This window comes from Colletotrichum lupini, chromosome 8 (assembly GCF_023278565.1).
Source record: "Colletotrichum lupini chromosome 8, complete sequence".
NCBI classification, from domain to species: domain Eukaryota; kingdom Fungi; phylum Ascomycota; class Sordariomycetes; order Glomerellales; family Glomerellaceae; genus Colletotrichum; species Colletotrichum lupini.
The window spans coordinates 4,378,004-4,395,557 of record NC_064681.1 but is presented as its reverse complement, the minus strand read 5'-3'; the positions used below and the strand labels follow the sequence as shown (position 1 = coordinate 4,395,557).

The 17,554-nt window shown below is 36.9% G+C and overlaps 3 protein-coding genes across 3 annotated transcripts; all 3 read right to left on the bottom strand.

Moving 5' to 3' along the window:
- Positions 1-354: 354 nt before the first annotated feature.
- On the bottom strand, positions 355-2,476 carry CLUP02_15781 (L-amino-acid oxidase; the record flags this gene model as incomplete). Its single annotated transcript, XM_049294705.1, has 2 exons — positions 355-1,854; positions 1,907-2,476. The coding sequence occupies 2 exons, from the start codon at positions 2,474-2,476 to the stop codon at positions 355-357; spliced, it is 2,070 nt and encodes a 689-aa protein (XP_049151852.1).
- Positions 2,477-5,924: 3,448 nt separating this feature from the next.
- CLUP02_15780 (uncharacterized protein) lies at positions 5,925-6,709 on the bottom strand (the record flags this gene model as incomplete). Its single annotated transcript, XM_049294704.1, has 2 exons — positions 5,925-6,212; positions 6,263-6,709. The coding sequence occupies 2 exons, from the start codon at positions 6,707-6,709 to the stop codon at positions 5,925-5,927; spliced, it is 735 nt and encodes a 244-aa protein (XP_049151851.1).
- A 9,634-nt stretch (positions 6,710-16,343) lies between these two features.
- CLUP02_15779 (uncharacterized protein) lies at positions 16,344-16,717 on the bottom strand (the record flags this gene model as incomplete). Its single annotated transcript, XM_049294703.1, has 2 exons — positions 16,344-16,487; positions 16,610-16,717. 2 exons carry the CDS (start codon positions 16,715-16,717, stop codon positions 16,344-16,346), a joined length of 252 nt encoding a protein of 83 aa, XP_049151850.1.
- Between the last annotated feature and the right edge of the window lie 837 nt (positions 16,718-17,554).

Genomic DNA, 17,554 nt, shown 5'->3' with positions numbered 1-17,554 from the left:
TTGGCAGGGATTAAAACAGATATTGCGATGTTGTTTTGCGTCATTGGAGGACTCATAGATGTCTTCATTTTCCGTTAGAACGGTCGAGTCAAGTCGGTAGTTTGTTGGGCAATAAGTCTTTCTCTACGACTGCAGGCTCCTTTTCGCTCGTTCATTCTAAGGATCTCGTTGAGAATTGCTAAATATATGATTGAAATGTCTTTCTCACATGAACGCCTCAGAACCTCACAGCCTTTGATATTTTGCGGAGTTCCAAGACGAGACGAAGCATGCAATCGGATTCCGGGCTTCTTAGGTCATAAGGTATTATCAACGAGTCGTTAGGTCTCTGAGCTATTTGAGCTAAGTAGTATTCTACACACTGATCCATCTTGCCATCCAAGTCTTGGTGATTTTCTTAGCCTCATCAACCAAGCCAAGGTCCAGTAGCATCTGAACAGTACCACGTGTAGAGCTCTCAAGAGCACTAAAGACCCATGAATGTGTGAAACTGGTGTGTTCGCCAATGAAAACAGTGTTGAATTCAGTCTGCCAGAAGGCCGGCAGGTAAAGCTGCTGCTGAGGGACGATGGGAACAGCAAAAGCTCCTGCATGATGCTCATCTTGTTCCCAGCAGTGACGCTCGTAGTTTCCAGTCCACATCTCATCGGCAATGGGCCCGTGAATCTCGACCATAGCGCGCTGGATGTAGGCAATGTGCTCCTCAACAGGCATGGAGCAAGCGACAACCGCGTCAGCGTCGGGCGCATAACTCGTAAGCATGACACCAGGGCCCGTTCCGTTGATGTTGTAGGAAGGGTAGCAAATCTGGCCGATGCCGTAAATATCGGTACGTCCACAGCCACCGATGATGGGGTGCTCGAGGTGCTCCCAGAAGCGAGTCTTGTACTGCATGGCAACCTTCACAGCACCCAGGAAGACTGTGCGCTCAATGGCACGGCGCATCAAGCTAGAGTGAGGCGGCAGCTCCCAGTACTTGAGTACGTTGAACGGTACGCTGTTGAAGACATAATCAAATTGTTCGGTCGTAGTGTTCTTGGACCAGGGGTTGCCTCCAGTCTCACGCCACGTGACGTTGAGGTTGTTGGAGTCCTCGTTGTACTTGACACTAAAGACCTTGGTTTTGTAGGCGATGCGGTCTTTGATAATATTTTCAAACGCAGCGGGGAGACGGCTGATACCTCCATCAACGGTGCGCCACTCATTGGCCAGAAAGTAGACAGTCTCGAACTCCCACATGGGCCAGACGACGTGAGACGGGGTAACCTCATCGGTCACATTCAGGTCGGTGTTCATAACGTGGAGGAGGTACTCGACCTCAGAGAAATCGAACATGCCAGTCTCAACAGCCTCCTTATGGGCCTTGAAGACATTGGTAGCGTAGAACTTCCGTCTCTCGGGCGTCAAAGCCTTGAAGTCATCAAGAGCCTGGATGGCTTCCTTGGCTGCGGTAGCGTTGGAGTAGGTCGTGTTGGTCATGAGGGAGGGGTCGGCGGCGATCTCCTTGCGACCGGGGACAGTGCCATCGGGACGGCGCTCCTTGGTTGCAACAGGGGCATTGTCGGAAACCTGGATCCACGGGATGAACTTGACTTGGAGAGCGGGATCCGCGTCAGCGTTAATCTCGTTGAGGACATCCGCCAGCTGGTAGATCATCTTCTGATCGTTGATGGGGTAGGTCTCGTTGGTTTCAGCATCGTAAATGCTGTGCGGAAACCGCATAGGTCCTAGCTCGTGGTGCTGATGCTCGTCCGGAGTCGATCCGTTCAGGTAGGTGGTGCGAATACGTCCACCGACTCTTTCTGAAGACTCCAGAATCTTCCAGTTATGAATTCCTACTGAGTCGAGTAGCAACTGTGGCTCTAGTCAGCTTCTTCTCCCGAATGAAAGGTCTATGAAAACTTACGCCAGTGTGCAGACCGGAGATGCCGGCGCCCAAGATACCAAACGTTTTGTTCTTTACCGATGCAACAAACACATCGTCGGGTTGCTTCTGCTTGAGGTACTCAACGCCATCAAACCAGGGGCCCATTGGGTCCGTGGCCTCGGCGAAAGTCGCACGCTTTCTCATCTTGCGACTCTTAACAGAGTGTTCTGAAGAGCGGCCGACAAGCTGGCTGTCAACAAAGGCGTGCAAGCATCCCGAAGACACATCCTCAGGCACCATCCAGACAAACTTTGTAGGCCTTTGATCTGTCCATTCCAGATGACGCTTTGCAGCAGGGTGAGAGCCAATGTGTGTCCGCCCAATCTTGTGATGGGCTTCGAAGGGGGATCTCATTCCGCAATCACCATAGACAAGGGATAGCTCTCCATCGAGAGGACCATTGTACTCAATGTTGATGTTGCGAACTCCGTTTCTCTCGACTTCAAACGGACCCCGAAAAGAGACCGTCTCGCGGAATACGGGTTCCGCAACAGCCGTCTGGCAAAGACTGGCTGCGGCAGTGAGGAGAGTTGACCAACGGGCAGCCATGTTGACTATGGCAGATTTTGAGAGCAAGCTTGACAAAAGGTGAGAAGTTCAAGAGGCTCAAGGCTGATGCGCGTGATTAAAACCTGCTCTTTATATGGCTGTCTGCCGAACGCTCCCCTACCTTGACTATGCATGAGGCTCAACCAAGTGAGGTTTTGATAAGCACCCGGATGGACATATTGGAGGCTTAGCAGATCTCTAAAGGCTGGGCATCATCTAATTAGATTGACTCAAGTCCCGTCACCGAGGTTTTCGGGGTGCGGAGGTTGCGTTTAGTCGAGTTTTCGTGTCATGTTGCGCAGGACCGGTTACCGACTATCAGGGCACAACTCCGCAATCACTGTAACAACGTGGGAGACATGCCCGAAGACGGCACAAGCGACCACAGAGAACGTGGAAAATTCTAATCGCGCATAGGTCATGACGGGGGTCAGAGTTCTCGCTTCTTTGGAGTTCATATCGTTGGTGTCTTGGCGGGAGGGACGCTGTTTGGGCCCGGCCTTGTTTACTATCCCGGCATCGGAACCGCGGGGAACCCCAGCTTGCTTGCGAGTTGCGGAAACCGACCATCGGCTCTTGTGTATTCTGACGCCTTATCTTGGATGAATTCCGACCGTGTTGTCGCGGCTTGACCTGCATGGGAATGGCACCAGATTTGCGTGGCGGTGATGACGAGCGAGAGCAAACGATGGGAAAAGGAAGTTGGATAATGTAGAGACGCATTCGCTTGAGGGGCGTTAGGCAATGGGTTGCGGTGCAACTCCAGATAATGGGGACCCCGTGGTGGATATCCGGAGGCCCGATACCCCATCAGGCAAGTCAAATACTCGAACCCTTCTGGGACTTGAGTCGTCGCCAACTGCCAATGTCTAGGACTCTTCGGAGTTGCGGATTTCCTTCAGTCTTTCGTTGAAAGGATGCTTTAATTGCTTACTAGAGCTGCCGTTCTTTGAAACTTTGGTAGCTTCGGCCGAATTTCACTGCGAATGTTACCACTACAAGAGCTTAGAGCGGTGTACATGTGGGTCGCCGGTTAAATGTGTCAATTCTCATTGCCATTGCCAAGACAGCAAAATCGGGGTCAACAAGGCCGGATCTCTTGGCTAGAGATAACTTATCTTCATGTCAGCAATTGCCGGTCGGATGCGAAGGAATGCGTTATTATGCGAAATTTTGCTGCGAGAGACTGCATGCATTTTGACACCGGCACGGTCCGTTCTTTCATACCGGCCCGTATGACATGGAGATACTCCTCACGGTACCGACTTGACTTGCTTGGAGGTAATCTTACTACAGTCGCATTCGTCACACCCATAGCCTACAAGTTCGTGTCCCTAGGCTTGCTCGGGGGGAGCTTATGACAGCGACGGTGTCATGGGTTGAGCGGCTCTCATATACCTTAATCATCAATTGCTTTTCGGCCCGCAAACCTACCTAGTGTAACGGTTTGTCTCCTTCCTTTAGCAAGCAATCAATTGAAGAGATAAGTAAGGTAGAATCAGCTATTAAGAACAATGAGGGTCTTATATCAGGGACTTAACACCCATGCAGACATCAAATCAGCTACTCGTCATTCTAATCCTGCTCATGTTGTTACCCAGATCATGCCTTTGTACGTATTTCGCATGCAACTCCTCCGTTGTGCGAGTAAGTGAATAAGATCCTGGAAATCATATAGCACATCTCTCATGCAGTTTTAAAGCAAGCTTTTGAAATCCTCAACTAGTCAATGAACAGCAATTGCCATATTTCATGGTACTCATACCACGGTTGACGGTCAACGTTACACCTAGCTCGTAGAATCAAAAGTATCATCAAGTATAGAAAGCGAATCCGAGGAACTTTATATCACATTACACTCTCGAACTCTTCTTATTAGACAGCCTCGTTATCCAAAAGCTTGTAGAGTCATTCTCACCTTCAGGAGGTGCGGATATCCTTGTCAACCGATTTAGCGGAGGAAACTCGGGAGCAAATCCGCGGCCTATTCTGCAGGTTCTAATCTAGTCCGCAAATAAATCCCTTCAGCTCACATAATAGGCTCAGTATTTTGAGGCTTTTAAGTGAACTCTTGTCTTTCATTACTTCCGTGCTTTCCGTACCTTAGCTTTACGAATGTGAGAGAGAGTCAGTTGTCACTAGTCCAGAAGCGGGGTAAGCATCACGTCTACACCTTTTGCGACATAGGTACGAGAGGATAGCATCGGGAATGATGAAAATTTTATTACAGCATTGGCGTGGCAGATCTAATTCAGGAGCGTAGATACGTGACGGTAACTAGTTGGAAGGCAGTACGTTGAGGCAGCCACTAACATCCGCCATGACCTCTTCTAGGTTGAACGCCACCTGAGATATGTGACTGCTAACTTTGCGCCTGTCGAATTTATAGTTAGAGGCTCTTAGTCTAGCCGTAGTTGATGATTGGAACCCTTATTTTTCTTTCTTTTACACGTCGGTAAATGCGTTTTTAAGCAAACGCCAGATGGATTCAAACGGCGATAGCGCGTCCTTGCCATCACTCATCCTCTTTCTCACGTCCGCCTAGTCACGGTGTACAACTTTTTCAGTTAGCCTTGATGACTGACTTCTCTTCAGAATACTGGCACAAAGAAGTCGTTAGACTTTACCGTTGAACTGTCTTCCCATTGCCATGGGATGCATGCTTGGCTGCGAAACATCTGGGACAAAAGATCTGCAAGCCCGCATTCTAAAGAACAGCCGATGATCACTTACCTTTGCGCTTATATGATAGACCAGTAAAAGTCGGATATAGATGCCGATATGACGAGATGGCCCCAAGGTTGTGGGTTGCTTCTCCAGGAACCACAAACCTCAAGCCTGGTGCCTGGGTGAGTCTTCGTCTGAAGAAGCAAGAGGCCGTTTCAACCCACCCATTTTTCTTTTCTTTCTTACAGACGCTTTGAGTTTTTGAAGTGGTGTGTGGCCCGTGAACCAGCTTTACCATTGTTTCGTTTCACGTTCCAAGATTTGGGAAATCGTCAAGTGCTGCCGGTCTTTCGTCCGGCGCAGGCAGCGCTCGCGCACTAGAAGAGTTATCAGAGTTTGGAAGTCGTCTTATTGCAAAGTTGACGAATGTCTTACTTTCAGGGGTAGGTTTTGCGCGCGACGATTTTGAGACAGAATGTTAGGATGCTGTTTCCCTGTATAATCCTCATCCGACCACAGCTGTAGTTTCGACATTTTCCACCTATTCCTTACATCTTCACTACAAGAGAAGAGACAGGGGTCAGTTTGATCGTTGAGGCATTTTCAATCACAGGGAAAAGTCACGATGAGGGCGAAAAGGCGCAAAAAAGTAGAAGGACCATACTCCAGCTAGAGCAGGCAGTCGTGTCTCATTATCAGTAATCCAGTACTGTTACATGTAATCCCTCAAAGACCACTCCACCCTTTCAATCTTAGAATATGTGCAAAAGGAATGACTAAATTACTCCTCGTCCTCGAAGTCGGTGGCCTCAATGGCCATGGCGCGCTTCATCATGCGCTTGAACTGGCGGTCAGACTCAGCAACAGCGCGAGCGAGGTTGCGGCGAGCGGCGGCGGGGGTGTTGCCGGCCTGAGCCATCTGGACGGGGACGACACCACCGAAGGGGCCGGCGCGAGCGGCGTTCTGGCAACGGACCAAGCAGACGTTGTTCTGGCCGGCGACGGTACCAGTGCAATTCTGGCCAGCGGGGATCTCGGCCTTGATGGGGAAGTCGGTCATGGCACCAGCCTGCGATTGTTAGTCTCGGGTGCTTTCTGTAGTAGGGTGAAATGACTTACGCGGTTGCGGGAGTTCTGGCCGGGAACGGTGACGGGGACGTTGATGTTGGTCCAGGTGGCGCCAGTGGCATCACCGTTGATCATGCAGTCGTAGGGGCCACCGCCGTCACCGTTGACCTGGTGGACGGTCATGTCGATGGTGCCACCGGCACGGATCTGGGGAAGCTGGTCACCAGTGGCGGCCATGATGGCCTTGGTGCCAGTCTCCAGGTCGTTGGTGCCAGCACCGACGGTCTCGCCGAAGGTGTCGGCGGCCTCACCCTTGAAGCGGGTGGAATCGGCCTGGAAGGGGTCGCGACGGGTTCCGTCACGAGGAGTGCTGAGATCAACACCGAGGGCCATGCCAGTGCCACCGAGCTCGCCGGTAGCGCCGATGATGGCACCGTGGCCAGCCACCAAGTTGGCGGCGGCAAGGATAGCGGTAGCAGCGACGGTCTTGAGAGACATTTTGACTAATAGTTAAGAGATGAATGAGATAGTGCTCCTTGCCAGAGGAGTGTAAACGAGTAGTATCCTGCCGGAGGAGGTATTAGAACCGAAAGAGAGAAGAGACTGCTGAAAAGCTAAAGATGTTGATGCTGATGATAAGAAGAGATAAGAAAAGGTTGGGAGGAAATCAGTTGCTTTTATACTCGACATTCTACGATGTTAAGTCGATACTCTACAGTATATGTCACGAGTTATAGCACGTAGCAATGGGCATACGGAGTATAGTAAAAGTGGCTTAACTATTAAAATAGAAATAAATAAAAGGAAAAGGTCTATATATATAATATCTAAGATAAATACATAATTTAGTACGTAACGGGCACTTCGTAAAGTATAATTGCTATTTTTATTACGTAATATACTCCCTAATTACTACTATTAGGGAGCTATTATACTTAAAATAAAATCTCTAAATACCCTTATAAAGGCCTAATTTAGTTAAATATAAATAAATAAAAAATAAGTATAAGGGATACGTATTTTTTAAACCGCGTTTATTATAAATATATCCCTTTATTTAAAATAAATAAAATCTTAATTTAAAATAGTACGTATTTTATTATTTTTAGTATATAAATTACTAAGGGCGAGGCTACTTAGCTACCTTATATATATCTAAATTCTCGTAGTATTACTTAGTTATTATTTTTCTTCTTTTTTTTAACCTCTTATAATTATTATAAATACCCCCGTTTACTACGCACGTGCGCTTATATTATTAAATCGTTTACTAATTTTATTTTAAATATAAATATTTAATATATTTAAAAATAATAATAAGTTTTACGTAATTTCTATAATACTTTTTATATATATATTATATAGTTTACTAAGAGTTTAAATAAGTAATAATATTAACGAGCCCCTTTAAGTCGTTATTTCCCTTTATAACTTCTTATTTATTTATTAAAACCTAGTTACTAAGCTCTCCCTCTTTAATTAAGAAGATATTAAAGCTATTAATTAAAATACTAAAGACTTTATTAAGTTCGAGGCTCTTTTTAATAACTATAATAAAGGTAATAATAAAATAAATAGTAATAATAAGAGCTCTAATAAGCTTTTATTTATCCTTTTTTCGGAGTTTAAAAATAAAAATAAAAATAGTTTAAATAATAAGCTCTTTAAAAAAAGTATAATATATATTCATTATTTTAAGAATTTATATTTAATATTATTTTAAGGTTTAAAAAACGTAAAGCTAGCTTTTTTTAAAAAAGTAATAAAAAATAAAAAAGAATACTAAAAAGCTAAGGTACTTCTTATAATAAATATAGTTCTTTTTACTATTCTAAGCCTATTTAATATATACTTAATCCTTAAAAAGCTTAAAAAAAAGGCTCTTAAAAAACGGGAGATTTAGTACTTATTTTATTTTAAAATAGCCTTTTAATATACTAACCCTAAGGATAATAATTATTATTTCATAAAGAATAGTAGTTAATATACGCGCTATTTTAATAACTATTTAGCTAAGGGGTATATTAATATACTAATCGTTTTATAATTAATAACCTAGGCCCTTACTAAGGTTATTATAAATAGCGCTCCCTTTTTTATAAATATATTATCCTTTTTTATTATTAAAAAGCGCACTTCTAATTATAGTTTTAATAAAATATTACTAAGCTCTATAGTATTATTTATTAAATAAATAATAATTAGAAAATATATAAAAACTATATCGGCTTTTATATAAAGGACTTTTTTAATACGTACCCCCGGTCCTCTCTTATATTTATTATAATCGTTTATAACTAACTTCTTATTATATTACCCGTTTTTATACCCTAAGTTATTAACTTAATAATTATTTTAGCTCTTACGCCCCCTATTACTTTTATTATTCTTAATTTTATAAATTTTAAAATATATAAAACGTATTTCTTAATATATATACTAACCTTTTTCTTTAGTAACGCTATATTCTTAGTAATTACGTACTTTATAAACTAAGAGTTTAAATAATAAGTATAAACTTAGGTCTTATTTTTATATATATATACTTTACGGGGTAAGGTTATTTTAGGAATTTAGGCCTTTAGGCTATAAAAGGTTTTTATTTTATTTATTTTAAGCCTCTGGGCCGCACTTTAAGTTCTATTTATTATTTATTTTTAAATATTAAGTTTTTTTAAGCGTAGCCTAAATTAATTATTTCTTAATTATTTTAGTTATTTATAATAGCTTTTTACGTATTATAGAAATTAAGAAATATATAGAAATATTCGAACTTAGTTTATAAAAGGTTTTTAATAAGTTTATTTACTAATATATTTTTTATTAATATATAAGTAACTTCGAAGCTACTTTTAGCGTACTCTTATTTTAACTATATATTTTATATATCGATATAATAAAGTTAAGTAGCTATTCTTTTTCTTTTTTTTATAACGAGTCGAATTATTTATTAATTATCGTAATTAACTAACTATATTTCTCTTAAATTAAAAGTAATATCCTTAAAAAGGTACTTTAGAGCTATAGTCTCTTTTATAGTTTTTTTAAAATAAAAAAGCTTAGCTTTAGTAATTAACGTTATAACCGTTACTTAGTATACTAATTTTTATTAAATTAGGCTATTAAAAAAGAATATTATATATCCTTAAAATAATTATTATATTACCTCGTTATTTATAAAGCTAATATTTCTAATTAAAAATAATAATTACGTACTTAGTATATTATTATAATAGAGCGTAAAATATCTTATTATATAAAAATATTAAATATAATAATTAATTATTTTAATATAAGTTATACTTAGGTTAGTTAAGAACCGTAATAATTATAAATAAGTAAAAGTAATATTTAATCTAATTATAATAGTTATATAAAATATACTCCTAACCTTCTCTTAGTAACTCTTTATTTCCTTTTTTATTATTTACCCCTCGTTTAGTTTAAACTCTTTTTAAAAAAGAGGAGTAACTAAATATAATAAATTTATAAAATTAAAGCGCTTAGTAACTTATTTAATATATACGTTATAAATAAAATAAACTTTATAAATAATACGGTTTTATAAAATCCGTACTTTAAAAAAGTAATTAATTAGTCTATTCTCTTTAAAGTTAATATATTTTTTTATATTATTAACGATCCCCTAAGCTATCTTTTAGTCGTTTTAATAATATAAAACAATAAAGTTATTGATATAAAATACTAATATTATTTTTTTATTTATAGTTTAGTAAATATAGATCTCTTCGTAATTATATATTATATTTATATTACGAAGTATAGAGATAAAAGTTTAGAACTAGAGAATTAATAAGTTTTAGAGGCTATATAGAGCGTATTAGAGCTTATTTATTTTATTAATAACCTTATATCCCTTTAGGAATTTAATAATTATTAACTTCTTATTTTTAAAAAGCGTATTAAGGAATATATTAATAGTATTATATTAATTTATTTTAAGGTTAAATTAAGTAGTTATTATTATAATAAGAATAATAGCTTTTATAATAAGCGTCGAAGTATATATATTTTATAAAGAGTTAAGTAGTTATATATCCCCTTTTATATATATACATACTTTTATTTCGCTAACCTCGTTATTAACGTCGTATTTATAAATATATACTTATTTTAATAAAAGTAAGATCTCTTATTTAGGATTATAATTAACCTCTTTCTATATACTAATATCCCTTGGCTTTTTTATTTTTATATTTATAATATCCCTATATAGTTTTTATAATTATAATAAGAAATATTTAATATTATTAAACTTTTTTAATAAGCTCTAGAAGTTAATTTTAATAAGTCATAGTTTTTAAACTCCTCTAGAGCGCTCTAAGTAGGTTTTATAAACTATTCTTTTTATTACTTAATAGAGTATTATATATCCTATACTACTTTTTTCTATAGCTTTTTATTAATTAAGTATAAAATAAAATAAAAGTAGTCCTAGAAATAGTTATAATAATTAATATTTCTTATATTTAAATATAAAAGTATTATAAAAATATTATTATTAAAGCGTTATAGAGGTCTATAGGCCCGGTTTAAATATTTAAAACTTAATAAAGCTTTATTTAATACTTAATAAGGTAGTTTTTATAAGCTCTATTCTTATATATTAATAGAGGTTTATTATAAAGGTTTTTTATTAACGTCGACTTTAGCGTTAAGAATTATTTTTTTATAATTAATACCTCGTTCATTACGTATTCTAGCGTTTTACTAAGAGCTATTAAGAATTAAAAGCTTAAGAACTTTTATAATATATATAAGTACTTATAAAAAGGATTATAAATTATATAAAGTTATTTATAACTTAGTTATTATATTCCCTTTTTTATCCCTACCCCCGAGCTTATATAAAGGGGTTATTTTAGGGGTTAATAATAATATTAAAACTATATTAGCCTCTTTAGCCTTATTAACCGCACCCTAAAGTACGTTTATTAATTATTTAGCGTCCTAAATAATTAAAAATCTAATAATAATACTATCCTTAATTATAAAGTTATTTTAAATATTAGTATTTCTAAAGTCTAAATCTACTTCTTTAAGTACTTAAACTAACTTATTATTAGTATTAAAAAGTTTTTATATTTTTTAAATTACTAAATTTACTTACTCGCTTATAATAACTTACTCTTTATATATAAGATTATAAAAAGCTTCTTTATTAAACTTAATATTTTTCGTAATTAATACCTATTTAAATACGGGTACTTAGACCTTATATAAGTTATATATTTTTAATATATATCTAATTAAATATTTTATATACCCGCGGGGAAGTACTTTAAACTCTTTTTAACGTATACCCCTCTTATAATTTTTATAAAGAGGGTATACTTAGTAGTTATATATATAGAAGTTACTAAGATATAGGGTAACTAGTTTAGAATCCTATATTTAGTAACCTATTTATTACTAGCGTTAATACCGCTTTTACTAATTAATTTTTATTATAATAAGTAAATCTCTTTTATTAGCCTCCCGTAAAGTAATATTATAAATAAAAATTACCGCTAGTACTATTTCGTCCTATAGATTTATAAAGAGGTTTATATAGTAGTTTTTTCTTTTTTTCTTTTTTTTCTAGCTTTATAAGCACAAAAGATCGACCTTAATAAGATTACGCTTTTAAAAGAAATTATATAATATGATATACTTTTTAACTATATAATACGTATAATATATCCTAAGCACGCGCTCAACGTAATATAGTAATTTTAATATAAAAACTACTATTTAATTTAGGATAAGTAAGCTACTTTTTATATAGTAGCGCTAGTTAAAAAGGTTAATAATAAAAGTTAGCCGTAATAGTTAGCTATAATAATCGGCCGTAATAATTAGACGCGGCCTTTTTTAATTATAAAGGTTCTAAACTTTAATAACGACGTAGAGGTTTCCGGAGAAAGGGCTAAATAGGCTAATATCTACTACTTAGAGCTCGTAAAGATTCTTTTTATCTTTATCGTTTTTAATATTACCTAAAGCTACTCTCTATTTAAACTAAATAAATTTACTAAACAAATCTACTAAACAAATCTACTAAATAAATCTACTAAATAAACCTATTAATATATAAACTAGTATTCTAAAAATACCCGTTAATAAGTCTACCCCTCTCGGGCTAGGCGCCCTCGGCTAGCTCAACGCTATAGCTATTATAACTAATATAAGTACGCCCGAGGATCAATAAAATACTTTTTAATAATACGGAATTTAGCTAAGTAATAATATAAACGCCGTAAATAGCTAGGTTAGTACGGATATTAAAATCCGGTATATTAATACTAACTTAGTTATAATAATTATAATAAACGGGCTAGAGGTATATAAAGTTAGAGTAATAAGCCGGCGCTTTAAATAGCTCTTATAAAACCCCCTAGGTAATAATAATACTTATATAAAAGAATAGATTATACTAAACCTAGCTACTTACGTAGGCTAATACTAAGAAGTCCTATATACGTTAGAATAAGTAAAGCTCGCCCTATAAGTAGCTAGAACTTAAGAGGACTTTACGTAGCAGAAGGTTAGGAGTTTTAGTTAGTAATTAAGTATAGAGCGCATTATACCTAGTTTTTCCTAATAGTAATATATAGTACGGCCCCGGCGGATTGCTCTATCGGGGGGATAAAGAGGTTTATAAAAAAGCATATTTTATAAGCTTTAATAATTACGAGTTAACTTACTTTTTTAGTATTACTTACGGGTTTTTTTATATATAAAAGTAGAAGTTTTACTCTAATTTTTAGCTCGCTATACTACGTTTTATATACGTATTTAACGTTTATAATTAAGAGGGCGGTCTTATTATTATTTTTAAAAAAGTAAATTAAAGTCCCTTTTTAATAACAAATCGCTACCTCGAGGCTCTATAATATAAAAAGTACTTCTTCTTCTATTTTAATCCTTAAAAAAAAAACCCTAAGCTACTTATTATATTCATTAAAAGCTATAAGTATATATTATTATTTATTGAAAAATAGTTCGAAATAAAAAAGATCTTAGTATATATAGTACTATAGTTATAAGGCTCGTTTTAAGAGTAATCCTCTTAAAACTACTATTTTAGTTTTAAATAATATATATACTTTATACTTAACTTATAATAAAGGTTTAATACGTATACCTTAAGTCTTATATAATAATTAATAAAGAGTATTAAGTCTAAAATAACTTATTTTAAAGTACTAAAGGAGCGCGCTATTAGACCTCTTATAAATATATTAATATAAGTAACGGAATTTTCTATAGTTAATTAGTAATATAATATTAGCTAGGCTCTATAAAATACGCTTAAGGTTTATAAAAAAGAATAGGATTAGAGGAGCTTATATTTAAAAAAAACTAGATTATTCTTTTAAATAAGCTACTTTTTAATAATACTTTTATAAAGCGTTCCTTATTATAAAGTATAATCTAAACTATAGTATTAGAATACGCTTTTATTTAGTAAAGTCTCTAAGACTATATTGATATTAAGTCCCTTAATATAAGCGACGTTCTAAAGCTTTAAATTATAAGTTCTCTTTTTCTTAAGTCTATTTAAAACGCCCTTTATAATATAAATACTACGTATAATAATAAGTAATATAATAGTTCTTAATTTAATATAATTTTTATTACTTAATAATACGTAACTCTCGGGTTTAAATAAGCTTTTATTATTAACTAAATATATTACTCTATAACTATTTATTATTATATTTTAAAAAAGGGGGTAAGCGCTACTTATAAAAGTATTAAAAATTACGTTTATTTCTAAGTCCTAACTCTTTATAAATATAATAACTACGTAGCCCTCGTCCTAATTTATTAATAAGCTTGTTATAAGTTAGTTAGAAAATCTTTTTAAAAACTTAGGTTTTTTAAAGGTTCTATTATTCCTTGGCTAACTAGCTTTCTTAAGCTTATTATAAAGTAATTTTTATTTATTTAATTTAATAATAATAAGGACTTCCTCTATATAGCTCTTTAGTATTCGTATTAATAACTTATTAACGTTTTAGCTTATAAATACTTATTTTAATTTTTAATATATTATAGGGCGCTATGGGTATATATAATTATAAGGGTATATAATATTACTTTTATTATTTACGTCGTTAACTAAGTTAGAGCGTTTAGTAAAAATAGAATAAGCCCCTCTTTAATTTAAAAATTATTTAATATATACGTTTTAAATTACTAAGCTAAATATATACGTAATCTCTTTAAGGGTCCTCGTATATATTTTAAAAGCTATTAATTTACTAAAGGTCTTATATATACGTTAGCCCTATATAGGGTTAAGTTTAGACTTAATTATAACTAAGAAATTAAGTATAGTAATCTTTTTATTAATTTTTAAAATATTATATATTTTAGCTTAGAAATAAGTAAATTACTATTCTTTATATTAGCGTTAAGGGTTAATTCCGGTCTTTACTTTATTAAGGGCTTATTAATATTCCTCTTAAACCGTATTCTTTATTACTAATTTAAAGAGCATAAATTCCTATTTTAAATATTTAATAATTTATTATATACTAAACTTAATACTATTCTTAGTAGCTTTTTAAAATACGTATTCGTATAATATAATATTAACTAATTTTATTAATTATTAAGTAAGGATTTTAATATACGTATTAATAATATTACGTTTATAAGCTATAAATTACTTACATTTAGTATTAAGCTCTTATTATTTTTAAATATTCTTAAGTATATAGATCTTTTTTATAAGTACGGTATAAGGATAAATTTATTTACGTAAAATAAGTAATATAACTAGTTTTATAAAAAGAAACCCGGCTTAGTTTTATAAGTTATTCGTATTTAAAAAAGTTAAAAAGTTCGTATTAAGAGTTATATTTAAAAGCTATTAATAGAGGATTTTTTAATTTCTTTAGTTATTTTTAAATACTTTATAACGGGCTTAATAAGCTCGTAGTTCTTTTTTATTATAAGTTATAACTAATTATCTAAATTTAGAGAGCGAAATAAGCGTTATAAAGGGGTTAAAAAATACGTTAAAATTTAGAGCGTTTAAGTTAATATATTTCTAAACCCTAACGCCCTTATTTATAATACGAAGTACGTTAAACTATTTAATTTAATTATTATAACTAATTAGTTTAGCTTAGGCTAAAGTAAGTATAAATAAGTTAATTATTTTAAAAAGATTATAAGAATTATATTAATAAGTACGTTATTATAATATAGGGTCTTAACTAAGAGCTAGGCTTATAATTATTACGAGTTATAGTACGTAATAATAAGTATATAGAGTATAATAAAAGTAGCTTAATTATTAAAATAGAAAAAAAAAAAAAAAAGGTCTATATATACGATATTTAAGATAGACACGTGACAGTATGCCCCCCCAGCACATGAAAGGCAAACTTAGCAGAATATTTCCTACGTCGCCTGCACGATGCACCTACCGTCTGGTGCCTTGCAACCCTTGGAACCGACACCAGCCCCAACATCAAGCATATTGTTTAGACTGTAGAGTGGGAGAGAAAAGATGAGGCCAAACACCGGCGAGAACGACCGCATCTCGTGATGGAGACAAGTTCGAAACTGGGCCCTTTCCGATTCGGATCGTCGAAGGGAGGCTCTGTGTGGGAGCCGACAAGGGTTCGAACCTTGTTGAAGAGCCAATCGCATCGCGATCGCGTTGTCCTCCCCCCTCCTTGAAGAGGGCAGGGAGGGGAAGAAACACTGTCGCAGATCAGAAAACGTTTGTCGCACATCCCTGGTGTGCCTGGGAGGGAAGATGATGTTCCAGGATCTGCGCCACGTATTATTCCAGGGCACGGGAGGGAATAGCCCAGATCAAACACACCAGACCCGTCTCTGTCTCCCCCGTTTTGGTTGGACTAGTTTGGTTTGGTTGGTACCGCACGTTGGCGAGACAAGAGAGGCCGTGCGGAGAGTCTGTGGAAAGGCGACTCAACAGAGGTGATGCTTGCCCTGCGGCGCGATTTCAAGTCTCGAACCTGCGCTCGGCCATTGGGTACGTTCGTCCATAGTGGAAGCGTAATCGTGAGCGACTGGGAACCAAAGAATGGAGAGAGACGCAGAGATCTCTGACGGCTATCATCTCAATCTTCTGGAACAAAGGCCCCTAAAGCCCACCCCGTTGCAACTTGCTGTGTGAACTTGGACAGCGGACGATAGTGGATACGCCAACGATGAGAAGTTGAGATGTCATGTTGGGCTTAGCCATGCCCGCAGTGTCGTGCCTGACACCGGTGCTCAATGCCACTCTCTGCATATTGGTGTTTTACGGATGGAATACCGAACTGGGACAGAGACGGATAGAAAATCACCAACGGGCTGAGAGAGGCGAAGTCCCTGCAGAACGCAGCGATGCTATGCATTACTACGTACTCTCAGCTGGGCACCGCGGGAGCTAGCGCTTAGTGCCAGGTACGCCAGGGCAAGCTTCACCACTCCCGTTTGCTTGTCTCTGCCCTTTGGCGTGCTGCCCCGTCTCATTGGTCTTCTTGGATTTAGACTTGACTCGGCTGCCCGAAGTATCCACACAAAGTAGCATTCGCACCACTCCGAATAGGTTGAGGTGGTAGGAAGGGGAAACAAGGAGGTGGCCCGCCAGGAGTACGGAGTCACGGAGGCACGAAGGCCTCCAGCCCCGGAAGGAGGCTGGGGGATTTGATCGCCGACGACATGGCAAAGGAGGCAGGAGGGGCGCTTCGTTTCGCTGATCATTGTGAATCAATACTGCCAGCCGGGCACGATTCCTAGGAGACCATCGCATGAGCCGCCGGTGGTTTCCAGGACTGTCGTTGCACCGCCAGGCGTTTCTCGTTTCTGTGGATCACCCATCGACCCTGGGGAAAATCAGTTCCAGGGCCAGGCGATGCGAATGTGGCCCTGTTCACATGAACACCTTGAAAGATCCGGGGGTGGCCAGGGACAATAGGTGGGCTTCATTATGGGGGAGACCTGGGCAGGGAGTATCGGTTGCCTTTTGCTCCGATGCAAGCATGGCAGTTCTAGACGTCCTGACAGGGAACGGAGGGGCAAGTTGATACAGGGGGGGCCGTTGCGCTTGGATCTTGCGGGCACTGCAGACACAACCATTGCCAGTACCACACACGCAGCTCACGCAGCTAGGACTCGAGAGCCTCAGCCAATCCATGGAGACCCATGGAGAAGGGGGCGCGGCTGGCTGAGTCGCCAGCTGTGATTCGTGTTGTCCGTGCTACACCGCAGCATACCTGGAACAGGAACTGGTCCACCCCGCTCGAATAGAAGCGCGGAGAAAAATAAGCTTGGCAAAAAGAGTTGTGTCAGAAACACGATGGCGAAATC